This window comes from Argentina anserina, chromosome 7 (genome assembly GCF_933775445.1).
Source record: "Argentina anserina chromosome 7, drPotAnse1.1, whole genome shotgun sequence".
In the NCBI taxonomy this organism is placed as follows: Eukaryota; Viridiplantae; Streptophyta; class Magnoliopsida; order Rosales; family Rosaceae; genus Argentina; species Argentina anserina.
The window spans coordinates 21541783-21568480 of NC_065878.1; the positions used below are offsets into that span (position 1 = coordinate 21541783).

Below are 26698 nucleotides of genomic sequence, written 5' to 3' on the forward strand. Positions count from 1 at the left end.
GAAAAGTGTGCCAAAATTAGAACTTCACTCTGAAACTTCAGAGTGAATCTTCACTCTGAAACTTCAGAGTGAATCTTCACTCTGAATAGGGACTGTTATATATATATATCTGCAATATATCGACCGCCTCATCGATTAAGGCCATATTACAGCGTACATAGAGCTGTAATTAGACCATATATATTGGGCCAGAAATCATGCCCATTACATCCCAATACAACTAATAATACTTCAATCGTTCAATTACATCAAATTCACTTTGAGTCCACCTGCTAACTATATATATACCCATCTTACAAGTGTACGTAACAATGGCATGGTGGACTTAACTTACTACTTAGACAAGAAGTTCATCATCAGAGTTTAGGTTATATTGTTTATAGATTATTAATGTACAGGAACTTTGAGAGATCATGATCAATAACCTCCACTTTCCCTTATGGACTTAAAATCCTATGATTAGAGTATACACTATTCAATGATTTCAAGGTGTCATCACTTCCACATTGAACTTGACAACCAAAGGTTGTCAAATTGAGGCATCCGGCGGCACACATTGTTAATATCTTGCTTGTCCCGATCAAGCTTATCATGAATAGCTATTTCCCTTTGAAACATCATCGTGGCTGAGTTGTGAAGCTACAAACTTGTCAAGCACTCGCCAATCAGTCAGTTGATCGTCATCAACAGCTTGCAGCTCATTGCTGTTGTTACCATACACTGCTTGAAAGTTTTGGTTAATGTCAATGTTATATGCAGCTGCTGTCATAGAATTTGAACTCACACCAGCACTGGATGAAGATTGAAGTAGTAGCTTTGGGCTGTCTAGCAGTGGGAGCTGGAAGAAGTGCTCATTTGGAACATGGTGCTGAAATGGCAAGTGATCTAGCTCCTTCTTACAAGGATAGTTTGGAAAGTGCCCATGGTATGCCATCTGGCTGTTGATGGTGCTGTTAGAGTTGTTGTGATTTGGTGAATCCAAGTCTGGCATGAAGGAGACATGCTCATCGTACCAACAAGGGGATTCATGTTCACTCATCCTTCGCATGCTTGGGAGTTTCTTCTTGAAAACCCTACACACAACCCATCCTTCTTCCTGCTTCATCAATTGCACAAACAAGACCTCATTGTTAATAATCATCATCTGTGAGCTCAAAGTTACACGTACGTATCAAATTTGTTCTACAATATGACAACATTTCAAGAGAAAGACCGATCATATTGACAGTATTTCTTTTATGTAGATACTTACATGAACATATCTACATAAATTGATAATACTGATCCAGGGGGGTATCAATTGATCCAATTCTAACTCAAATTTTTTATGGAGTCGCGAAAATGGCTACTAGTTTGATGGGCGCAACGTGTTTGTGAAGAAGGTCGAAGAAAACTTACTAAAGAGAAAATAGTTAAAAGCGGGGAGGCACATCACATACATATATAAGCTAACTAAAACAATGTGTTTGTCAAGTTGTCTCATAAAGCTTTAGTAAAGCAAAACTTTAAGTTTCATTCTTTGATCCTTACTTTCATAGTATCAGTGAACAGTTTTGGTTAGCTCATCAAATCTAAGTACTTGAGCATTTTAAGTTGAATATTGCAAGAAATTCAATAGTATGATCATATTACTTGCCTGGGGAGCTCCATTTTCATCCGTTTCAAGGCGGTATTCATGCATGATCCAATCCGACTTTTGTCCATTTGGGGCTCGACCTTTGTAAAACACCAAGGTCTTCCTCATCCCAATTAAGTCATGCTTTGCATAAATGGCCTTGTCTCTTCCGGTAGCTTTCCAGAACCCAGCTGCAGTGGCTCTATTTGTTCGAGTTCCAGTTGGATACTTCTTGTCTTTATGGCTGAAAAAATACCAGTCACTTTGCTCTTCAGTCCCTATCCTGCATAATTCTGTACATTCATATTGTACAGTATAAATATTAGTAGGGCACAGTGAATTTCTTCAATACATTGATAAACTCCATTAACAGTACTTATAGTAACTACCTTGCAGATCCCATGGCTCGATTTTATAGAGGTCGACATCTTTAATAACATCAAGGTCAATCCTTCTTGCAGTAACCTTCTTCCTAAGGTAGTAATCAACGAGTTCTTCATCAGTGGGATGGAACCGAAAACCAGGGGGAACATGTGAGAATGTGTTCATGTTATCCAGCTTGTTGCTATTCAGTCCTGAAATTCAGTAATCATACGCTTGAATTATTAATTTATCAACATTTAACCAATTAAACGTTTAACCAGTTTGTGAAGAACCCCAGACTTTCACATTTTATGCATTAACACTATTTCGGAACAAGATAGCACCCGAGAATCTATATGCATGTAACACTGAAACCATCGTATATAGGCCTAGGAGGTAGCACACTGACAGTAGTATGGTCTGAACGCACACCACACTGGTCCTTTTATTGTTCTTCATCAAGTCATATGCGGCAGTGCAGTAACTTCTAAGACAAGTATGAATACATGATTTGATAAAGCAAATCTAAATGGACTCGATATATCATCCCAAACTTTATTTTCCGTCCGGTGTTTTAAACATAATGAAGTACGATCATTGAGATTATACATGTGATGAACCTAGCTGAAAGTTATTTACAGTTGACCTATGTGGTAAATATCACATTAATTTAATTTGTGCTTGAGATTGATGATGAAACCGGCGTTTAATCATGAATAATTCAATTAGTTATATGAACTAACCAAAGAAAGCTGTTCTAGGGAAATTCATTATCACTGCTTATACTCTTGGCATGGTAGATCCTCAGTTACATATTGCGGCAAACATGTTGATCATAATCACTAATAATTACCAGAGGCCACTTGTACTTCTTGGATGGTACTCAATGATCACCATATATCTAGAATTTTGGAACATCATATCCTATGTTCTTTTTTGTCTTGAAAAAAAAAAGTAAAAAGTTTGAAACCTAGATTATAGAAGACATATCCAGAACAGTACAGAAGTAAACAGAGCTGGGTAGAGTAATCTATATACATTTAAAGTCGATCGTCAAATTAGTAAAAGCTTCTAGTGCCCTAACTAGCTTTAATCGACCTTCATCTGACTCGAATATTGATCAATCTTATGATAGAGTGAGGACTAGATATGAGCATGTATGTATATATTGTTAAGAGATCCAGAAAGAGCTAACAGATATTTGAGCAACAGATTATAGTCTGTACCTTCTTAAACCGATAAAGATCTGGGCCGTGTAATTCAATCTTCCTCCAACAGGGAATTATCTATACCCTTCTTCTTCGTTTTCTTCTTCTTCAAATATACCGAATGGTGTTATGATTTATGAATCAAACTGGTTTAGCTAGCTCACTCGTTCTTTGTTTATGCTCGAGGATTCTGAAAAATTTATTCACTCCTGATAAGCACAAAGAAAGTAAAACTGAAAATCTGAAAAGCAAATAAACAAAGACGGCAAATTGATACAGAACATGTACGGTGATGCATGAGTATAGGCCTACCCTCGGGAATTGAACCCCCGCCTGCACTTGTTTTCTGGTCCCCAAAAGAAGCTTTGGCCAAAGGATGTGGCGCTAGTTTTCGGGTATGGATTCCGACGATGAGCCCAGGAAATTAAAGGAAAAAGTTGACGAATGGGAAAATGGAGAAGAGGTAGGGTTAAATAAGAGAAGCAAAACCCTAAACGCCACCAAATATCATATCATCATTATCATGAATTAAAAAACACAAAGCTTCTCATCAATGCCTTAACCTCTCCTTATCTCTCACTCTCATTATCGGAATAAGCTGGATTGGTGGGAAAGATTTTGGGCGGGAGAGAAATTGTGGCGCAAAATTGGCTCAAGAACAGGAAGGAAAGCCTCTCTCTCTCTCTCTCTCTCTGCCACCTCCACCCGCAACTGATAGAGACCCAACTCAGGAAAAAACTAATAATAAGAGAAGAACAGCTTTCACTTCTGAGCTCTCTATCTCTTCTGCGAGTCAGATAGAAGCAACTAACAGGGACTAGTCACCAGTCTTAAAAAGCCAACTCAAGCCCTTTGAGACTTGAGAGTGTAGAACAAGACCCCTACAAAATTAAGCTGAAAAGTTTAATATAAGGGATTATAAGGGCGGGTGTGACGTAATGGAACAGCAACCAGCCAAAAAGCTGGGGTTGCACAGATGAGGCATGGTGGCCCTATCATCAACTTCGTCTCCATTCCTAGTCCCTACCATTTCCACCCCTTCCATGGCCTTCCAAGTCTTCCCTGCAATAAAATGACGATGAAGATGTTCCCAGCTGTGTCAACTGACCCACGGTTTCATGTATTTTCCATGACATTCTTGTGGGGCAGCGACACGTGTAGATTCTCGACTAGTTATTCAGATCAGTCATTCACTATACACTGGCACAGATCGAGCTAGGATTTACTCTCATTACATTCTTTTTTTTCTGGGTCTAAAATGGTCATTAGAGTTCTATCTCAATGGCCTCTAATTAGTTTGGTTAATGATAAGTAAGTTTGTTCAGTTCTATTATCTCTTATAATTAAAGTAGAATTTGAGCTTTGCCATGCTATAAGCATGATTTTTCAAGTGATCACTTGTGAAGAAAGTCGTAATTTGGTTGGGTAGTTACGGTTCTAGCTAGCTCAAAACCATTTGCAAACAATCGTGCATGTTTAATATAATTATCATCAAAAATTATACTTCATCAACATCCAAGAAAATTAACGTGTTAGTTGTACTAAGAGTTCTTGAACAATGAACACATGGATTTCAATTTAGCATGACCTTCAATGAATGCTTGTGATAATTAATAACATGCATTGTTGTATGGAACTATGGGTGAGGTTAGCACGGTCGTGTAAAACCCACCACAGAAATGAGTAAAATATTTCAATATCTTAGCTTAGTTAAATTATGACCGCCCCTCCTCTATAATCCTAATTCCTATAACAATGAGTTCAGCAATCTAGCTCGTGATCAATACGTTTCTACTACCATCATTTCTACGCGGTTTTTATATGCGACTGTCAGCTGAGTCGACCGTTACGGAGCTCAAGCTCCGTTTCAACAGCTCGACGGTTCTAAATATCACTTTCCCCGTTCCGTTCTGGACTCGTAGTCAGCCATCATGTAAATACTGTACAAACGAGGGGTAATAATGAAAGAAACACAGCACGAGCGCAGACGTGGCGGGCTGCTATTTGTTTAATATTTGTTCTACATTCTTTTTCTGTGGACCTCCGTTCGTCGTTAGTTAGCTTTGCACGAGCGGTTGAGGGAGGTGGGGTCCAGTAGCCGGCGTTCAACTTCCTGAAAGGGACAGTCCTCCAAATAACGAGCCGCGGCTGATTCGTCAGCCGGGTGAGCCGAGTCGGTTCTGGCCGGTTGTCCAACCAGATCACGGCAACCAACTGTGGTGGAAGGTGGGGCCCGATTGAGGGAATGATGGCCTGGCGGCTTGCTGATCCGGCGTGGGCTAGCCGCTATGATTGAGATCGCAAGTTGAGGTGAGTTGGACCCACAGCTGTCCCAAAAGGGACATGGGTAGGTCCCCAATTGAAAGAGGCCCACCTCCTGTCAGTCTGGCTTGGACGGTGTCAGCAGCTGCACCCCTCGCCGGCCGGAAAAGGAAAAGATAGAACCACGTCTAGAGTCTAGATAGTGAACTTGTTGAGTAAGATATTAAACGTCCCGGTACATGTAAGACATTCTCTAATATTGAATGGTAAACTCATAAAGTTTTGCGATATATAATTATGGTACCTAAATTCTCAAATTATCATAATCCATGCAGTTTAAATAAGCTAGTTGTGTGACATAAAATTGAAAAAAAAGAAGATAATTGTGTACCGTGATCGTGCAACTAAGTCTAAATCTCATATTTTTATGACATATTTAGTTCTTAAATGTATTCGTAGGTTATATTAAAACAAAAACATGAAGATAACGAATTCATGAAATTTAATTATATAATTTGTTTCGAACTACAGAATATGACCACCGACAAAGAATTACATAGTTGATCACTTGATCCTCCGAGGGATTTGAGCGAGCTCTTTGCAAAGCATTGAACTAGATCCATGGAGATGAGCCAAGTGGGAATGGAGGAACTGAGGAAGGAAGGGAAAGGTAGCTAGTTTAGCTTGTAGAAGCAAAAATGGAGAGGTTGGTCCGTATACTCATGATGACGGATGTGTATCATCATTGTTCCCGTCCGAACGTTTAGATGGACGGTACAACTCCGTTGTTAGTGACATGGCAGAATATGGGTGGCTGAACTTGACCGCAACCAATGAGGAAGCGGCTTCTATAATACAGCTGAGGCCCCACTCAGATGTCGTTGTTTGTATCTAACCATGCCTATGCTCTCTTGGTCCACCTCAGATCACCCACAGATTCGTAGGACCTTTTGTCTTGATACACGGTCAATTTCTTGCATAATCTTAGAGATTATTCCTTTCTATTAAAGGAAAAGAATAATTGAACAATGCTAGTAAAAATATGGAGTTGTTAAGTGATTTATGTATTTAAATTTGGTAGGAACTTATAAGAAGAAAGCCAAACGATATCTAATGGAGGAGAGGGGGAAAATGAAGGTTTTGGAGTTTGGCCGGCGGGGAACTTTTCATGAGGTAAATTGATACGGATACGCATAAAAATACACATGCTAGCTAGATGTGATTAACTATAAACTATTAAGAGAAGAAGTTATATCGAGGTAATTGTGTTACAAAGTCACACATGGTATATAATTTTGTTTGTGCGTGTTCACGAGGTTATTGCCAAAAAAGGATAAAACTATAGCTATTTGACTTAAGATGATCATGATTCTAAATAATTGTGTTTATATTTTGGGTTGCACTTTATAAAAATGTAAAGTGTTACCTAAAATCAAAATAGTTACGTAACAGGATAATATATGATTGGATTTTGGTTTATATGTCACCTCGGAAATTGTAATGCCTATGATAACCTTGATCATGTGAATAAGAAATGACAACAAATAAAGCTAGCTAGGATAATGAAAACTGAAATTATTAGAACTATTTTGAGTCACTCTCCAAGATGACTCACCTAATATTTATGAGCATAAAGCAAAATTGATGGTGCAAATTAGTGAGCCAGCTATTCTCTATAGATTGCATGTTACAAAAAAATTAAACCCACACTGTTTAGCTAGAGAGTCGGCCAGTCGGGTGTAGTTATGAGATTCAAGAGTATCGTTAGAATGATTCTTATTTGATTGGGTTTCATAACAAAACCTCATTCCGAGTTAAGCCAGATGTTTGCATTACATAACTGCATGAAGGCCCAAGGTAATCCAGTGGGAATGCGATTCTTTTGTATTGAATTTAAATGCATACGTTTTACTGAATGATCTTTTGTATTATTATTTCGAAAAGAATGAAGTACAAAATACATTTACTATCATTCAATAAATAAAAAACAAAACATTTACTATCCCAGTCTCCCACTCTAGGTTTACATAATGAAAGAACAATAGATCAATACAATATATTGGTTTGCCAAAGAAGCAGATTTACATGCATACAAAACAATACAAGTTAATTTGATGCGATAAATTAGAGGCCAGAAGTGAAGGGCACACCAGTTGCAGGCAGCCATGAGCTTCCGGCAATGAGGTTACCAACTGTGAACTTGGAGGCTTCTGAAGAACTAGTGATAACGCGATAACCACCCCACTTGACCCTTCCAGTCGTCCGAGAACCAGGTCCCATGTTCTTGTACTCTCCATAGTATAAAGTTTTCAGAGCAAAGTCACCATCCCATTCTAACCACCCAGCTGGATCAACCAAACTGTCAAGGTAACTCTGTAAAAAGACAGTACGTGAATACTGCTTCCACGGCCTTCCTAGGAACGTCTTGACCGATCCGATCACCGGTGCAAGGTCTGCGGTAGCCATGATCCGAGAACCGTGGATCGAAATGCCTGTGTTTTGGTTATCGTCGGTACGGCCTTGGGCAGTGATTGTGTTCTTTTGACCACTCATGGGTTTTCTTGCGTAGATCATGCAATTTTGGAGGACCACTGCGGCGTTACCAAAGATGAAGTCTACGGTGCCGTATATGTAGCATTCTTTGTAGAATTGACGTTGAGAATGGGTGTAGAGGGTGTCTTGGTAGCCTTCGAAGCCACAACGGTAGAAGACCGAGAGATCGGCACCTGACCGGAGGGCTACGGCTTGATGATTTTGTGGTCCAGCTGTGTTCCGGAATGTTATTCCACGAGCAATGAAGCCATCTCCGGTCACCGCTGTAATTAGCATTACAAAAATGTTATGATCGTGTTAGTAAAGTAGTTAATATATAGGCGTCACAAATAATAAATAGTGACGATACTCGTTTGTTTTGTACTACGTACGTTATATAGTTTGAACTTTGAACAATATATATTAGCTTCTGTGTATAAAATGTCAATGGCACACATAATTTGAACTTGATTTTAGCGCTTCTAGAGGTTGGAATTTTTTTTTAGTAGTTCTGATTGTGAAAGGTAATCAAACATCCCTACCCTTTACTTTTCCTAGTGACTTTGAGGAATCGAGAGAGTTTCTTACCTACTGTTGCAGAGTTAAAAGTTGTAGAACCACCGACAACACTCCGGCTACCGGTGATGATAGTATATCTCAAGCCATCTCCGAGTAGATAGATATTCTTCAACTTAATCTCAAGGTTCTCCTTGTAAACCCCACTTTTCACACGTATCACAAACCTCTGAGTTCCACTCCTCTTCGCCGCAGCATCTAGAGCCTCCTTGATGGTCTTGAAGTTACCCGACCCGTCTTGAGCAACCACCACGTTGGCGGCCGGTGTAGACTGAAGTAATCTTCTGTCACCAGGCTTGACCCAAGTCGGAAAACCTTCCTTATATTGGAATGTTACTGCGGGTGTGTTCGAACCGTTGTTGATGGATAGACTGTTGCTGATGAGCTTGGAGACGTTGTTAGACATGAGTGGTAGCACAAAGTCTGACACTCCTAGATCGACAAACCCGGCGCGGCATGTTTCGAGATTTGTTAGAGAAGTGCTCAACCAGGTCTGCGAGTCAAAGTCGGTGCATTTAGAGTTAGGGTCGACTGTTCGGTTGAGAAGGGCGATGGTTTCGTCGTAGAGCTTTAGACAATCGGACCATGCTGTCTTTTCTTTCTCTGTTCTGCATTTCTGCCCAAGCCACTTGTTGTGGCTCTGTGCTTTGAGGGCAGTTTCTATTGTGGTTTGGATGGCGATTTTTTTGAAGTCGGCCATCTTTTTGGGGATGGAGTAGTGTTTCTGGTCATGGGCGAAGTTGGCTCTGCAAGCTGCAGGGTATGGGGTTTTGCTGCACCAATAATCTAAGCCCGTGGAGAGAACACTGGAAAGGGCTGTTGAGAATAGTAGAGCCAAGGAGAGGCAGATAACGAAAGAGGTTAGCCTGGTCGTCATTGATGGATGAGCTAGGTCGTGAGGCTTTTGTGATTTTTAGTGGAAAGTTTGACATTTATATAGGGGAATGGGATAGCTAAGGACAGCAGGGCTTGGACTTTGGTTAATTTGAACATGGAGGATGGTGATAGATGTAGTAGAATACATATAATTGACATCAACGCAAAATAAATATACGAAGATTCTCAATCCTTGTCTTAATGTTGGTTTCTTGTCATACAATATATATATATATATATATATATATATATATATATATATGTTACCTAGCTAATAAGTACCTAGCCAATGTATGTAAGTAAATAATAGTTATATTATCCAGGGTAGTGAGGTTTCTGTTTTAGAAAGGGTGTGGTCAACTTTGAGAAGCGAGTGAAGAACATGTCAAGCACTTGAAAATGTATGCACATATGTTAGCTAGGTAACCTGGTTGGAAATAATCTGTGTAATATTCCTTTCAAAGTTGAACGCACACCTGCACAGAGATTTTGAACGGTTAGATGATGGTGGTCGCGGATGAGTTTAACGAAGACGTGCTAGAAGTCACTATAAAATGCTTTAGCCTCAAAGTCTCTAGCCCCATAATATTATTAGCTAGCTACTAACACAGTAACACATACATAATCTTCTGTGGGATATATACGTACAGTATATACTAGTGATTGGTTCATGTTTTCATTTATAGAAAACGCAGCGAGTTAAATGTCAAATCAAGGTCCATTCAATACACCAAATCATATGAGGGCTTGTCTGCAAGCTATGGTATAAAATGCACGTATGGGCGTGGAGTTTGTTTATAGAGGAAAATGCTGCTGCATGGTGAGCGCCGTAACAGAATTTTTCATCATATAGTCACTCAAATAAAATGAACAGAAAAGTAGCAAATCAAAATAGCAAATGATCTACCTGCCTTTGTACTCTTGTTGCAGTTTGATCTCCAAGGTTTTGGATTCCCATCTACCTGCCTTTGTACTCTTGTTGCAGTTTGATCTATAAGGTTTTGGATTTCCTCAAAATTCCACTCGAGCATCTAAAGTTGGATCAATACTAACTAGGTGTTTCTTTCGCATTCTATCTCATCGTATCACATCGCGTAAACCTAGAGCAATAACGCTCTATCGTTTTGGTAAGAATAGTGTAGTGGGTAGAGAAGATAACTAAATTTGGAAAGGCAAAGCTCTATCGTTTAATAACGCGTTTGGTTTTTCCTTTCTTCCGTTAATTAACCCAGATTGGATCTAGTTGTAAGAAGAATGTTTGGCTGGTAATTAAGTAACCTCACTTCTTGGTCTTCTATTGGTGTGGAAGGTTCCGATCGATCCTTTTGTTCTGGGAGGAATAGCTACTCATCGTATTGCGACAGGGAATTCACTAGACATCGATTACTATATTGAAAATTGTTCTTTTTTCGCCCGTAATAGAGAATAAAGAAATATAACCAGCCAACCAGGATATTTTATTTAGGATAGTAGTCTCACTACTAAGCAAACCAGAATAAATCACCTCCAACACAGGCAATCGATCAAAGCCATAAACAAACCGTGTCATGTGTGCAACTAATAACATATACGTTGGGCGTGTGGATCTAACCATTTCTTACTTTCATAGTATTGGACTATTGGTACCAAATTCACAATAAACATAAGAATAAAATACTGATCACTCTTTCATTTTTTAGTAACTCAACAATTTAGTCCTTCATGTTTCAATATCAACTGATCACTTCTTATATTTTCAAAATTTAAACAATTTGGTCATTCAATTAAGTTTCCGTTCAATTGTATCGTTAAGTTGCTGACTTGACAAACATCACATATGAGAAAAAAAAACCACTTAACTGTGTAATTGGACGGAGACATAAATGAATGACCATATTGTTTAAAATTTGAAAATATAAAGAATGATCAGTTGAAATTGATGCATGAATGACTAAATTGTTGAGTTACTAAAAATTGGTGGAGTGATCAATATTTTTTCCTAAACATAATTTGGGTATATATGTAACCTAGCTTATAAGAAGCTATAATTGTAGAAGCTTCAAAATGAACAATTCAACTTGTCAACTATATTCCTATGGAGGTCTGGCTTATGCTTGCATTGAAAAGTAAACCAGAAAAACTGTGTGGCTTATTATTCCCATGTACTACTTAAATTAGACCGTGAATTTTCTAGACAAAGGTCCAGCTTCTACAAAACATTAGGCTGACATAAATTTGTCGCCCACCCTAGCTGTAATTGCCGTGGGCAAACTTGTATATATCTCCTTAATTGATCGAAGTATCCGTATACTTGAATAGGTATATTAATTTTCATAGCAGGACTTTAAACTATGTACTCTGTAGCACCCCAGCTTTTCCACAGCTGTATATTGGACCTTAATTTTATACGTTGCTGACTTTTAAAACGCTAGTGATCAATCGAACGCGTAATGGAGAGCACACCTCGTTTCTGGTTTCAACGCTATGGCTTTTATAACATAATTTTACTAATTAGCTCAATATATAATCTCAGAATAATTAATGGCTCTCAATTTGCAATGCACAACGGATGACTATATATAATTCAACAAACAAATGAATTAAAATGCGCGCAGTTCCTGCCATTTAGCTGGATACATAATAATTTTAGTAGGTATGAACCACCATGTAAACAAGTATAATACAAACTCAATACTGGACGACTTGATTTAAGTCGTGATCGTCATTTGTCTAGCTAGCTAGCTTCCATAAACGTTATATGCAAATGATTCGTGTTACTGGAAAATTGGGTTAACTGATACGCATGTAATTGAATGCATGTACGTAAAGCTAATGAAACTAGTTCCAGCCTTCCAGGTACTATATGTACGTACATTAGTAAATTATACCAATTAACCTATTGCATGCATGCATGCATGAGATCATTATGGATTTTTTTTAAAGATTATCAATTTGATTAACTTGAGAGATGATTTTTCTCTTAAGAGATTGACATATCCTCCCTCACTGATTAGATAGATCACTAATTAAGACCTGCAGTGTAACTGAGATGAGTTTGACTTAGACGCAAACTTATGATAAATCTGATAATTAGCCGAACATGCATGCAGGATAGAACAAATCGGGAAAGCCCTGCTTATATGATACAGATGAATTTTTTTATTAGTTAGGGTTAAATTGCAAAATCAATACACAACACGTACATTATTCTGATATTAATTACGTATATGACAATATGACATATCCCATGCACGGCAATGTTTCTTAATCAGCATGCCACTGCTTTTGCCTTTGTGTGAAAACGAAACAAGTTTTCGGTGTATAGAGTACGTAGTTGACTATGTCTTGTTTAAGGTTTTTCCAGCTAACGAACTAATCTCTCATTATGCATTTATATGCAAAGTCATCTATACTAAATTACTTAAATTATCGTTCTTCCGTAATCCACAAGTTTGGCATAGTATATACTATATACTTAGACCCCGAACAATCATTTCTTCAAAACCAATTATTCGGAGCTCAAACATTCTGTGTTCGATGATTTTTTTTTTCTGTGGGCAAACTAACAAAGATCTTATATTGGTGTCAAACAAATAAGGTGCAAAATGAACCAAATAGCCAATCAACAAGTGAACAAACAATATGAAAGAAAATACACAGGGCCCAAATCAAGCAGGTTGAAGCAAAGATAGCCCAAGGACGAAGTAGAAGAATTTAGGTCCTGCCCACATGCATATTATTTGGTTTTCTTATGCATTGCTTTATAGAAAATCATATGTATCACCATCGAAAATATAGGGTTTGTGTGTGTTTGGGGTGTGTAAAGATCTACTTGTTGGCCAGTAAATAATGTCTTTAACTTTGAGAATGAACTATAAATGTACAAAACTCGAAAGACCACCACAAATAATTCTCCCTATATATAAATTAAAGCACAATGATCCAATCATACTATACATATATGTAGGCTAAAATATGATCACAGGCCTGAGGTGAACCGCACACCGGTGGCCGGCAGCCACGATCGACCAGCAATAAGGCTTCCGACGGTGAATGAGTTCGCCACATTTGCACTAGTAATGACATGATAACCAGGCCATTTGACCCTATATCTGGTGGATGAGGCAGGACCAAAATTCTTGTACTCCCCATAATACAAAGTGCTTAGAGCAAAATTAGTTCTTTGCCATTCCAGCCAACCAGCCGGGTCGACCAAGCTGTCAAGGTAACATTTCATGAAGACAACCCTAGAATATTGCATCCACGGCCGACCTAAGTACGTTTTATAATATCGAACCACCGGCTTGAGGTCCGAGGCTGCCCGGACTTGAGAGTTATGGAATGAAATAGCTGTGTTTTGAAACGGGTCGTTTCGTGCTTGAGCAGTGATGACATTAACTTGGCCCCATATTGGTTTTCTTACATAAACTATGCAATTCTGGAAAACAACTGCAGCATTACCAAATATAAAGTCTATGGTGCCATAGATGTAACATTCTCTGTAGAATTGTCTCTGAGAGTGAACCATGAGAGTGTCTTGGTAGCCCTGGAAGGCGCAACGGTAGAATACGGAAAGGTCAGAGCTGGATCGAAGCGCCACCGCTTGTCCCTTGGCTGCTCCGGCGGTGTTGCTGAATGTGATGCCACGGGCAATGAAGCCAGGCCCGTCAATGCCTGAAGTCATATTTCGAACAAATTACAAAGGGAAGTCATATAAAAGAATTAAACTAATTAGAGTGAGATGCCATTTTTCACAATTGTGATTTGAGTAATATTGAGCATTAGTTTATGATCTCTCCGAAAGAGATCGACTCAACCCAATGGACATAAATATATAGTTTTCAATGGTATGTGACTTGCCTGCAACGTTACAGTTGCTTAGTCCACACTTAATTAGAGTATGATTTCATTAGAATTTCAATGATTTTCAACTAGCTAGTTTTGCTTTGAGGGAAACTTTTAACTTTCTAATAATGAGAGAGATATTACATACCTGCTGTTGCAGAGTTAAAAGTAGTGTAACCTCCTTTGACACTTCTGCTACCTGTGATAATCGTATACCTCAAGCTATCACCAACCAGCATGATGTTAGTGTTAGTGTTGGCAACTTCAATGTTCTCCCTATAGACACCTTTCTTCACATGGATAATAAATCTAGTCATTCTTTTTCGCTTTGCGGCCAAATTTAATGCTGCCTGGACGGTCCGGAAGTGCCCCGACCCATCTTTGGCCACCACGAGGCTAGCCTTGATCGAAGAAGCTGCCAATAGCCTCCTGTCGTGGTTTGAAAGCCAACTGGGATAAGACTCATGACCTTCGTCGGTGGCTGTGCGATTTTCTTTCTCCAGGAGTTGTGAACCAATTGCCAAACTGTTGCTAATAAGCTCGGACACATTGTTGTTGGACGTGTAGATAGGTTTTATGAACTCCGACACGTTTAGTTCCTTGGATCCGTCACGGCAAGTATGAATGTTGGTGAGGGCGGCGCTGAGCCAAGTCTGTGCGTCAAAATTGGTGCAGCTCTTCTTATGCTTGGCGTCTAGGCCTTCCAGGGTGCGGTTGAGCTCGTGGACCGTGTTGTCAAGGAGCTTCGAGCAATCGGCCCATGCAGCCTTCTGCGGCTCGCTTTCGCAGTTTTGCTGGAACTGGGAGGCGTATGAGTTAGCACTGAGAGCTCTATCGAGGGCCACCAGGACCATCTGCCTCCGGAAATCGGTGGTGTGTTTTGGGGTGAGGCGGTGAGGGTAATGGGACATGCAGTATTTGCATGGCTCCGGATGAGGAGTCTTGTTGCACCATGTGCGAATGCGATTTGAGCGATGGTGGTGGCTTCTTGATTGTGCTGTCTGAAAGAGCAAGGATGAGAAAATGAGTAATGAGAGTAGGAAAGTTAGTTTCATACCCATTATTGACGATCAATGAAATGAGTAAGAATATGAATGTGGGGGTATTGAGGTTTTTAAGGGTCGCATCTCAAGGGGGTTTGAGATTTCTAGTTTTATGTAGGAGTATCATGAATTAAAAAGAGAAGAAGCAGGCTGGCGCTTGTTTGACATATAGGATTTGACAATTAGATTATGTAAGTACTGTGAAAGAGTATGATTGCAGAACAAGATATACCATGTTGACTTTACGTAAAATTGGGTAGAAAATAAATAATTATAAACATTTGTTAACGTAAATGTATTATACATGACGCGAAATGCATGTTAATAATGTCATAAGGAAGAGATAAATGATCTTAGCATCGAGAATGAGGATTGTCTCTTTAATTATAGGATTTTTCTCGTGTACAAAAAGACATTAAGAATTATTGCAGGATGATATCTCTTTATACAAAAAGAGATTAAGAATTGCAGGATGATATATATCTCTTTGTTTACTATTGTGAGAAATGCAAGCCATTGCAGGCTGTTAATCGCAATTAGTGTGCATGCTGTGAAACAATGGTGTTCATCACGAGCTGCCGGCTTAGGGTTTTGTGTGGAAAATAATCAAAATATCGACTTAGTAAACGGAATTTGGAATATAGCTCCGAAACTTAAATATCTTCATATTGAGGACAACTTCGACCAAGAACTTTACCAAGAAAATCAAAAGTAGGTTAATAATATTGATCACGTTAATTGACTATAGTAATTTAATTAGAAAGTAAAATGCATGAAGAAGCTAGACTAATGAAAAACAAACATATAACATGTTCCGTACGCTTGTTAACATGTAGTACGAAATTGTTTATGTAAATTGGGGGGTTGAGTAATCTGATCATGGATCATCATCATGTGTGGTTTGAAAGTAACAGTTTCTTGGACGGAAGGAGTGTGAACCATGTTCTTGATTACTCAATATTCAGGCCATAAGTTTAGGGTATACCCCCATGTGCTGTTCTGGTTAGTTTGTAAACTACGCGAACCATCGTTTCTTTATGGTTGAAGTAGTGCAACCATGAATATCAATATATGAATGCAGCGGTAGCTGGGATCTTATATGTAGGAGCTAGCTACCTAGCAATCCATGTTTGACATATTCACATATATTTTGTTGATATTTTTCTTTTTCCAATATTGACTAATGATTTTGATAATTCAGTTATATTTCTTAAATGAGTTATAACTTATAAGTATACAATGAGATGTTTGAGTAAGATCTAGGTCTAAGATTATTCTCTCCCCGGCCACTTGGCCAATCAAGCAAAGAAACATCGCATCCAATTCAAGCGTGTGCCTAATCTCGTGTCTTTCTACTGCCTGTTAACTTTAAAGAGTATGTTTTGGTACATGATATGTAAATACATGACTAAAGATAGATGATTACTATTAATTTTAATACAGATGCATGATGTAGTTGGACGTAGTGCATATAAGAATTTATGGGTTAAATTGCGTTTTAAAAACTTACATTAATAAATATGTGCGAAAGGTTTTTTTTTTTTTTTACGGTAATGGATGGAAATTACGACTTTATATGATTGAGGATTAAGCTCATTTACCAGTAAGAAAATGTAGCAGTAACAACGGCATATGATGTGCATTCTTGTTGACGCACAACCATGATTGGTACTTGAAAGTCCGAATGATCGGATCTATCAAGATGTGATGATTAGAGACAGGCCAATTATGCGGATATAAACTGGGCCTGAATTGTTTTTTATCTGTTCAATTAGTCTAATTACGATGTCCATTCTCGGGTGTAATTTGTAAAGTTATATTGTGGGGCGGCTGTGACATTAACATTCCACCTCAAGGAAAGGTGCTTCTAACTTTGTAAAGTTCATCACTTCATTCCTGACCTCCTTCACCTCAAAAAAAAAAAAAAATTCATCACTTCACCTTTATTCAAGCTTCATCACGATCCAGACCCGGAAACTGGAAAATTCCTCTGATCAGTATAGTGCGTACTATTCTTTTTTGTTACAATAGTAATATTTTCCTTTCTTCTTAATATAGTTCTTGGTCTGACGTTCTTAAATTACAACTTAGACACTTAGTGAACGTACATTAAACGGTCTTCTATGAAATTAATTGGTTATCCGTAATGGTGTTTTGAGAAACCGAAATGACTAAATTGAGTGACCATGGAAGAAGCACGAATGTAAATGTTCTCTCATACATTCTCTACACGGTACGTTTCATACGTGTTTAATGAAAATATTGTATCGTGGATTCAAATAGTCAAATAAGTTGGAGCTTTTAGTTATAGTCCATATCGGTATATTATGATGGGTACGTAACTTTGGGACTTAAGAGTTAAGACTTAAGAATAAGATCGACTTTTGCTTTACCACAATTGGAGCAGTCTCTTTTCAAATTCCCAAATACACCGAAACTAACTATCCAAGCCCACTAAAGGTGCCCCTGATTCATTCACCACCTTAAACGGAGGCTCCGGAAGTGTTGCTATACTCCAGCTCTCTCTTGCTCTCTCTCTCTCTCTCTCTCTTTTATGGGTTCTCACTGAATTCATTCTTCAACTCTAAGTGAGCGGCGGACATATATCCATCCGTACGATTGCCATTCCTTTTCATCATTCATTGAATTAGTTTGGTCGATATTTTAGGCCATAATCTTCCTACTTATTATATATGCCGACTGCTCATGGCCGTGGAGTACAGGTACAAGAACTAATTATACACTTACAGTAGAAGGGTTTCACAGAATAAACAGATACATATTGAGAATGAGTTTATTTGGGAGGCTGATGTTGGTGGTTTTATTGGCGGCGATGATGGCGGTGATGGTTGTGAAGGCTTCGCAGGACTATGGGGATGCATTGACGAAGAGCATATTGTTCTTCGAGGGCCAGAGGTCAGGGAAACTTCCCTCTCGTCAGAGAATGACCTGGAGGAAAGATTCTGCACTTCATGATGGACTTCAGATTGGTGTGAGTCTCCAATCATATATCCCTTCATTTCTCCATTACTTCAAGTAATTTAGTTGTATGCATTAGTCTTTGCTTTGATTATCTCGACCAACCTCTAGCATATTAGTCTTTTTCATTCTTCAATTTTGTCCCCATATATCACTATTTCCTCTAAGTATGGTGCTTTGAAATTCCTTACTCCATTATCATGATAAGCAACCAACCTACAAGTTTTCGAGTAGTGTTACATTCACCGGATGAGAAATTCAGCAAGTTGTGTAATTTTTAGAAATGGTCAACTCTTCATACTTTATAGTTTTCTGTTATCGGTCAGCAATTGAAAAATGTGACCTAGCTACCTTTGGGATAGAAGTACTTTGATTGCTTCTCATTTCTCAATTTTACGTACAAATATTGATACACTGCGCACAATTGCTCGTAAAACATGTTTGACTAGTATATAATAGGGGGGTTCTTAGTAAATTGTTATGATGTACAAATTAAGGATGGACCATCAATTGCTCCTATATTAATGTATTGTTATGATTAACCAAAAAAAAAGTATTGTTATGATGTACAAATTAAGGATGGACCATCAATTAAACATGCCAATTTGAAATTGATCAGAGTTTTAACGTATTGTTTACATGATACACATGATAATCAGGTTGATTTGGTTGGGGGTTACTACGATGCTGGCGACAATGTGAAGTTCAGCTTTCCGATGGCATTCTCAACAACAATGCTGTCATGGAGCGTGTTAGAGTTCGGGAAGGAGATGGGTGCAGACCTACCCCGTGCACTTGATGCCATTCGATGGGGAACTGACTACTTCCTCAAGGCCACAAGCATTCCTGGCTTTGTGTTTGCTCAAGTTGGTGAACCTTACGACGACCACAATTGTTGGGAAAGGCCTGAGGATATGGACACCCCAAGAAACCCCTATGCAGTGAGCAAACAGTTCCCGGGTTCTGAAGTCTCGGCAGAGATTGCAGCCGCTCTAGCAGCCTCTTCCATAGTTTTTAAGCATGTTGATTTACAATACTCTGCAAGGCTTCTCAAAAGGGCTCGAATGGTATGTAACTCACAAATGAGAATTTTAAGTTATAATATATTTATTCGTGAAATGTTGTCATGCTAGTTTTGAAAACAAAACATGGCAAACATCTACAACAGGAAGTTGGCCTTGCTAAGTACGTATATGAATATCAAACTTCATTGATTTATGTACTAAACTGACTTTGTGCATGGGCTAGGTGTTTGAGTTTGCAGAAAATTACCGAGGATCCTATAATGATGCACTTGGACCGTGGGTTTGTCCTTTTTATTGTGATTTTAGCGGCTATGAGGTCAGTATGTAGTATGTACACTGCGTACTTAGTAAAGAATACAAATATGGGCGACCAATGTTGCATATTTGCATCATTAATTATTTGATCTATCTTTATTTTCTTGAGACAATTTTTTAATTGTATGTAGGATGAACTGATTTGGGGAGCAGCGTGGTTGTTCAAGGCAACTAAGATTCCTACATACTCGAAATATGTCTTGGAAAATGTAAACAAGCTGCAAAAATCTGTCATGAGAAATATAAATGGTCTTCCATACTCTTCTGTAGGTGGAAGCTTTGCCGAATTTGGATGGGATTCAAAGCACGCTGGCATCAATGTACTCGCTTCAAAGGTATATACAGCATATCGATAGATCATGCTTCAATTTGTATGTATATGAACTCTAAACCCATAACTGTTCAGCTAACAACAGCAGGCTATGCTCTTGTTTCTATATGCAGTTGTTGTCTAACATCGATATAGGTTCCAGTTCTTTCGTTATCAATTCCGACAAGTTCATATGCAGTTTATTACCCGAATCGCCAACTCTGTCCGTCTCATACTCTCCAGGTAGTTATCCAAAATGATATCTGTGGTAATATCAGTGATCTAAATTACTAATTAATTCATTTATTAACATGCGCGTTGAACATATAGGTGGGCTTTTGTTTAAACCTGGAGGAAGTAATATGCAGCATGCAACAACTCTATCATTTCTCTTAGTTGTTTATTCTCACTATCTGAAGAAAGCCAATCGAGTAGTTCGCTGTAACAATGTTGTTGCCACTCCAGCTAGACTTGTTCAAGTTGCAAAAGGCCAGGTACTAGACTATTAATTCCTTACATTGTGAATATACGGTAATTTGTACTAGCTAATTGAAGAACTTGAGTTCTGGACCGACTGATTTATGCAGGTGGATTACATACTAGGAAATAACCCTTTGAACATGTCATATATGGTCGGGTATGGCAATAAGTTTCCCCAGAGAATTCATCATCGGGGGTCATCGATACCGTCGATGGGGCAACACCCTCAACAGATTGGTTGCAAAGACGGAAGCGTTTACTTCGACAACAGTAATGCCAACCCTAATCTGCTAACTGGGGCTGTTGTTGGAGGACCAGATATAAAAGATTCATATACAGATTCTCGAGTGGATTTTGTGCACTCTGAACCAACCACATACATCAATGCACCATTTGTAGGCGTCTTGGCTTACTTCAAATCGCATCCATGATCTTAATAAGCTACCTGGCTTCTTTTAGATTAATTAGATCTTTCATCATAGATTTTGTAAATAATTAATCAAAGTTATGAAGTTGTATTAATACATGCCATGCATTAATCTTATACAAAAAGTTCTCGCGATCGACCTCTTCTCTCCATATATGATGAGGCATGAGTCGCATGACTAAAGTTTGAGCATATAGAAATCAATTAAGCTTAATTTGCATGGTTTAGCACATGATTTGTCACGAAAACATTCAGCTCCCTGAATGTCAAACTTAATTCTTCTATATAAATTTATGTATTTTGAATTCGGCCAATGTAAAGTGTGCATTATGACGTCCCTACGCAATACGTTTTTTTTTTCAATCATCTGAATGACTGAATCCTTTCTCTTCCTCCGAGCATGAATCAACTATGGCTTTTAAAAATTAGCCATTCAACTTCAAAGTTCAAACACATGGTGCTTTAATTTCGTAGCAAGAAAAAACCCATGCCACATAAAACCCTAACTCATATAACCTGAAAGGAAACGGGTACGTGATAAGAAATGAATTTGATTTGACCCCTAAAATCAAAGTTCAAACTACTGAGTAAGCATATGAACAAAATTAGAAAAACCTTTATACTTTTGACATAACGAATTTAAAGGAAATTTATGACTACAAGAGGAAAGAAAATGAACATAAATAATTGGTGGTAGATACAATTTGGCCGGTTATTCACAGTTTTGAATAAGAGACCAAGAAAGTGCCAGCCAAGTCCAAGATGTGATTCCCTTATGTGGTAAATCACCAAAAGAAGAAGAATACTAACTTCTTAAGCCATTTTAATTTCCTAAGAATGTACATCTTTTAAAAGTGAAAACAAGAAAGTGTGAGAGGGGTGAATACGTTGAAAGATCTATCAATTTCATTAATTAATAACCCTTTATATTGTCACGACTCCAAAATTTCGAGTATGAAACTCAAATTTTGTAGTTATGATAAACTCTAAAACAATTTCAATAAAATCGAAATCATTTTAAGGTCACAGCGGATCATTTCTGAGTTCAAAATACAACTCAGTCCAATCGATTATTACAAACCAAATTTATAATTCGACATTATATCAAATGGATATGTAAAAATCCTCACAAAACCTCACATAATTCCACACAAATCCTCACATAAATCCACACAAATCCTCACCACAAGATAGGATAAAAACAACTTCGAGTCCTCAGAGTGGTCTGTCGATTTCCGCTAATCCGCACATGCGGAATTATCCCCTACACCATCGAATAGGTGCACTGGGATTGTAAACACAAACCCGGTAAGCTTTGCAGCTCGTATGAGTAAAACAACAAATACAACTCGTATAAAAACATATACGAAAAATCCACAAAACATCAATTATAAATGCACTCATGACTCATTAGACGGCCCATCTGGTTGTCTAATAATGTGAAAATATATATGCTCATGAGAAGTTGGGCAACCCCTCTGTTTACCTAAATGCATTTATAATACGGGTACTCATGAGCGCTGGTACACCTCTGTTACTCCTCATGTAATACGCCGCCGACATTAGACAACCACCTGTTACCCAATATCAAAATATATGGGTACTCATAAGCCGATAACACATCTGTTACCTCTTATGCAGAACCCCGGCAGACAGACTAGAGCTCTAACTGTATAGTAACTTTCGCCCGGCCAAAGGCTAGGTTCTGACATGCCAACAAGTCCGAAGACAGAAAACACGTCCGAAGAACAAAACACGTCCGAAGACAAAAACGTTTTAACAAACTCCATGTTAAAACCACATACAATAATCATCACATTATATTGTACAAATCGAATCAACATGCTCAGTATATAAATCTCAACACCAAATGAACTTATTCACAACGGAAATTACGATAGTATATAATATAGCAAACTATATATATGTATTTATTTACCATTTATACACATATATAATCCATTATATCAAATACATATCATAGTTAATTCTTTAAACTTTAGCATATTCCTGAATCTCCGCAAGGGTAGATTCGTCATTGTGAGATTTTACTCACCTTATAATCCCGAGCGAAATTCCCACGATTCTAAATGTGAACCCTTTACTTGAAGTATCGATCACCTTGAAAAGATAAAAAGTGAATTTAGAATCGTTACGTAAAACCTTAAATGCCGAAACAGTAATAGTATTTTACTGTTCAGCAATGTCTGGTGTTTACGAAATCACTGTTCACATAGTTACTATTCACATATTTACTATTTTATGTATTACTATACAAATACATATTAACTACGTATTTCTGTACGAGTACATATTGTTTAAGTATTTCTGTACGTATGCATATTATTCAATCGTAAATACTGTCTCAGTAAATAATAATTACAATTTACCCTTTCGAAATTACTTTTACATTTATTGTACGTAATGTACATTTACAATTACCGTACGTAAATCACTTTTACATTTACCGTATGTAAAAATATTTTTTTACAAAATTACTGTTTGAATTCACTGTTCACGCGCCGCCGCACGTGGCGGCGCGTGGGGTACACGTGTCACCTCCGGCGACCGCGCGTGGCGCTCAAGCGCCACTCACTGTGGCAGCGCGTGGGACCCACGCGCCGATTCTAAAACCAGCGCAAAGCACGCCACCGCCGCCCCAAAACCTCTCATTTTCCTTCCTCTTCTCCTCCACGGCCTCTTGCCGCCTCCTACCTCCTCCACGCACCCACATGCGCCGCCTAAGGTGACGGTAACTCCTCCATTGATTCCTCCTCCGATCTACCTCAAAACCACTCCAAAACAACCACAATTCCACCAACAAGCAAATCAACAATCGAATTAACCAAACCCTTACCTATTTCACGATTTGGGATCACCAGAGCTCGTCGAAGAGTTCGGACCGACTGTGTTCGGTTCTTGTGAATTTCGGCGTGGCTTCACGGCGGCGCAGGAGGTCGTGCCTTGCTCGGAGGGAAGTAGTGTCGAGCTGATGAGGACCTTGGAGCCGGCGGTGAGGGCCACGTCGCCTGGAGGAGGGAGATCGGAGGTGAGATTTGCCGAGGGAGGGGAAGCTCGGGGTGAGAGAGAGAGAAAGAGAGAGAGGGAGGCGGGGTGAGTTGAGAGAGAAAGGGTTTCCGAAAATGGAAACCCTACTCTTAAAAATTTCCTTTTATACCCTCTTCCAAAATCGGAAATTAACTTCCGTCGTTAATAACTTTCACGTACGACGTCTGATTAGAACGTGTGACATGTCCACGAACTCGTATCAACGACTTCTACAACTTTCGTGAAGGAAGTTTTCACAAACGAGCGACGGAGTAAAAGTCGATTCTCACGTCGCGGAAACGTAACGTTTTACTAAATAAAAGTTCCGATAATGTTTCCGTTTTCGAATTACAACATCGCAAGGCAACCAAATGTCGTTTAATAAATTTTACAAACTATAAAAATTTCTAAAATTTCAAATTACTTGACTCCAAAAAAATCGGGTCATTACATATATATAGGGGATGTCTACAACAGATAGTAAGCCACAAGTCCTACACAATCTATAACCTTATCACCACAGTCAAATACTAAACAGATTTGACTTATTCAAACTATGTTTGGATGAGCACACTATTATGCTTCAACACATCTATTAATTAGGGTTATAATACCACACAAGAGTAAGGAAAGTCACTGATGATTTTTTCTGCCAGCATATTTTTAATTTCATATATTTATTAAGCCAACTTTGCACAGGCAAGTAGTGAGAATGCAGTGCTACACATGAACAAAGACAAACATATCAAGGCTGTCCTATAAATCCTGTTATTATATAGACCAATTGAGATAGCCTATTTTCTTGAGATTTTACTGATAAGTAGTGATGATGAGTGAAATCATGTGCAGGAATACCCTTCCAGGGGTCCTGTTAATAATAGGAATGCTCACAACAGAAAGTTTGGTTTGTCACACAACTACACTGATGCTTTGTTCAAGTGCATATTGTTTTTCGAAGGCCAGAGAACTGGAAACTTACCACCTTCGCAAAGAATGACTTGGAGGAAAGATTCAGCCCTGAAGGATGGGTCTGATTTTGGTGTAAGTCTCCCTCACACTATTTTTCTTTCAGGCTTGTGAATTTCTTATTAGTCATATGATTTGCGTGCAACATTTTGCACTTTTTGCCCGCAATTTTTTCAAACACTAACGAGATATATACTTGTGAGCAAAGTCTCGAACCACAACGCTGTTTATTTAGTAAATTAATATTAATTGGAGAAGTGGTTCGAATTATCTCTATTTTCCAATCTAGCTATCACTGCTCTATTTTTCATCAAGAAATATATATTTAAAAACCAATGGATTGTCTAGGACATGTATTAATGACAGGCGTATTACACCCTCAGACGATCTTGTTGGGGGTTACTATGATGCAGGTGACAATGTGAAGTTCAACTTTCCCATGGCCTTCACGACAACAATGTTGTCGTGGAGCGTTCTAGAGTTTGGAAATTTGATGGGATCTGAACTTCAACATGCTTTGGAAGCTATAAGATGGGCAACTGATTATTTGCTTAAAGCCACAAATGAACCTGGTTCAGTGATTGGCGTAGTAGGCGACCCCAATGTATATAGATTGTTAGTTTTTACTTCGTACACGTAATCGTTCTATATATAATCTAACAAGAGTATTACTAACCATAAATCACTCATTGATACTTGAATCACACCCGTGATTTCCTCCGTCATTCACGCTAACACTCCCCCTCAAGTTGGCGCATACACATCAACCATTCCCAACTTGTTAAGTGAGTCATAAAAGACATTCTTAGACACTTCTTTTGTGAGCATATCGCCAAGTTGCTCTTTTGTAGGAACAAAAGAAAAACTAATGTTTTTCGCGTCTAGCTTCTCCTTTATAAATTGACGATCAACCTCCACATGTTTTGTACGATCATGTTACACAAGATTTTGTGAAATATCAATAGCTACCTTGTTGTCACAGTACAGCTGCATAACACACTTAAGCTTAATATCCAAATCTTGTAGCAAATTTCTAAGCCATAACAATTCGTACACTTCTTGAGCCATACCTCTGTACTCTGCTTCAACACTAGATCGAGCTACCACTTTTTGTTTCTTACTCTTCCATGTAACAAGATTACCCCAAACAAAGATAAAGTACCCTGATGTAGATCTCTGATCTGTAATATTTTCAGTCCAGTTTGCATCTGTGAAGCCACAAACCTTAAGGATATTATTGTGATTAGAGAACATTACTCCTCTCCCTGGAGCTGACTTCAAGTACCTCAAAATCCTTACAACATCATCTATGTGGTCCACACTGGGATTATGCATGAACTGACTCACTACACTTACTGCATATGCAACATCTGGTCTGGTATGTGATAAATAAATTAGGCGTCCAACTAGCATCTGATAACGAGGTTTTTCAGTAGGCACTTGATCTGGATACTCTGCTAATCGATGGTTCTACTAAATAGGAGTATCAACGGGAGTGCAATCCAACATACTTGTCTCTGTTAGTAGATCAAAGATGTACTTCCTCTGACACAGATAGATACCATCACTTCCCCGGGCTACCTCAATGCCCAAGAAGTACTTGAGTGTACCTAGGTCCTTCATCTCAAACTCTGTGGCTAGTTGTTTCTGTAATCTATTCACCTCAACAGTATCATTCCCAGTAACTATCATATCATCAACATATATAATTAGAGCTGTTACCTTCCCTTGTTGATATTTGAGAAATAACGTGTGGTCTGAATTACTCTGTTTGTAGCCAATTTTCCTCATGAATTGTGAGAATATTTCAAACCAAGCACGAGGTGACTGTTTAAGACCATACAAAGAC

The 26698-nt window shown here is 38.5% G+C and overlaps 5 protein-coding genes across 7 annotated transcripts; 2 read left to right on the forward strand and 3 right to left on the reverse strand.

Moving 5' to 3' along the window:
* Nucleotides 1-216: 216 nt before the first annotated feature.
* On the reverse strand, nt 217-3830 carry LOC126802162 (NAC domain-containing protein 7-like). 3 transcript variants are annotated; one of them, XM_050529731.1, is made up of 5 exons: nt 3499-3830; nt 3205-3376; nt 2005-2190; nt 1637-1908; nt 217-1096 (listed from the first exon to the last, which is right to left on the reverse strand). In XM_050529731.1, exons 3-5 carry the CDS (start codon nt 2162-2164, stop codon nt 590-592), a joined length of 939 nt encoding a protein of 312 aa, XP_050385688.1. In that variant the 5' UTR covers nt 2165-2190; nt 3205-3376; nt 3499-3830; the 3' UTR covers nt 217-589. The 3 variants fall into 3 exon arrangements, with proteins under 3 accessions (XP_050385688.1, XP_050385686.1, XP_050385687.1); XM_050529729.1 differs by having other exon boundaries at nt 3205-3395; XM_050529730.1 differs by having other exon boundaries at nt 217-1092; nt 1633-1908; nt 3205-3395.
* A 3631-nt stretch (nt 3831-7461) lies between these two features.
* LOC126803199 (pectinesterase 2-like) lies at nt 7462-9433 on the reverse strand. The gene is made up of 2 exons (XM_050530962.1): nt 8569-9433; nt 7462-8264 (listed from the first exon to the last, which is right to left on the reverse strand). Exons 1-2 carry the CDS (start codon nt 9431-9433, stop codon nt 7573-7575), a joined length of 1557 nt encoding a protein of 518 aa, XP_050386919.1. The 3' UTR covers nt 7462-7572.
* A 3846-nt stretch (nt 9434-13279) lies between these two features.
* Nucleotides 13280-15317, reverse strand: LOC126803197 (probable pectinesterase/pectinesterase inhibitor 33). The gene is made up of 2 exons (XM_050530961.1): nt 14405-15317; nt 13280-14085 (listed from the first exon to the last, which is right to left on the reverse strand). The coding sequence occupies exons 1-2, from the start codon at nt 15315-15317 to the stop codon at nt 13391-13393; spliced, it is 1608 nt and encodes a 535-aa protein (XP_050386918.1). The 3' UTR covers nt 13280-13390.
* A 2770-nt stretch (nt 15318-18087) lies between these two features.
* On the forward strand, nt 18088-20839 carry LOC126803200 (endoglucanase 4-like). The gene is made up of 7 exons (XM_050530963.1): nt 18088-18291; nt 18938-19345; nt 19527-19619; nt 19750-19953; nt 20063-20171; nt 20259-20422; nt 20516-20839. The coding sequence occupies exons 1-7, from the start codon at nt 18088-18090 to the stop codon at nt 20837-20839; spliced, it is 1506 nt and encodes a 501-aa protein (XP_050386920.1).
* Nucleotides 20840-23827: 2988 nt separating this feature from the next.
* Nucleotides 23828-25489, forward strand: LOC126803803 (endoglucanase 17-like). Its single transcript, XM_050531539.1, has 3 exons — nt 23828-23884; nt 24733-24911; nt 25216-25489. Exons 1-3 carry the CDS (start codon nt 23828-23830, stop codon nt 25487-25489), a joined length of 510 nt encoding a protein of 169 aa, XP_050387496.1.
* The last annotated feature ends 1209 nt before the right edge of the window (nt 25490-26698 follow it).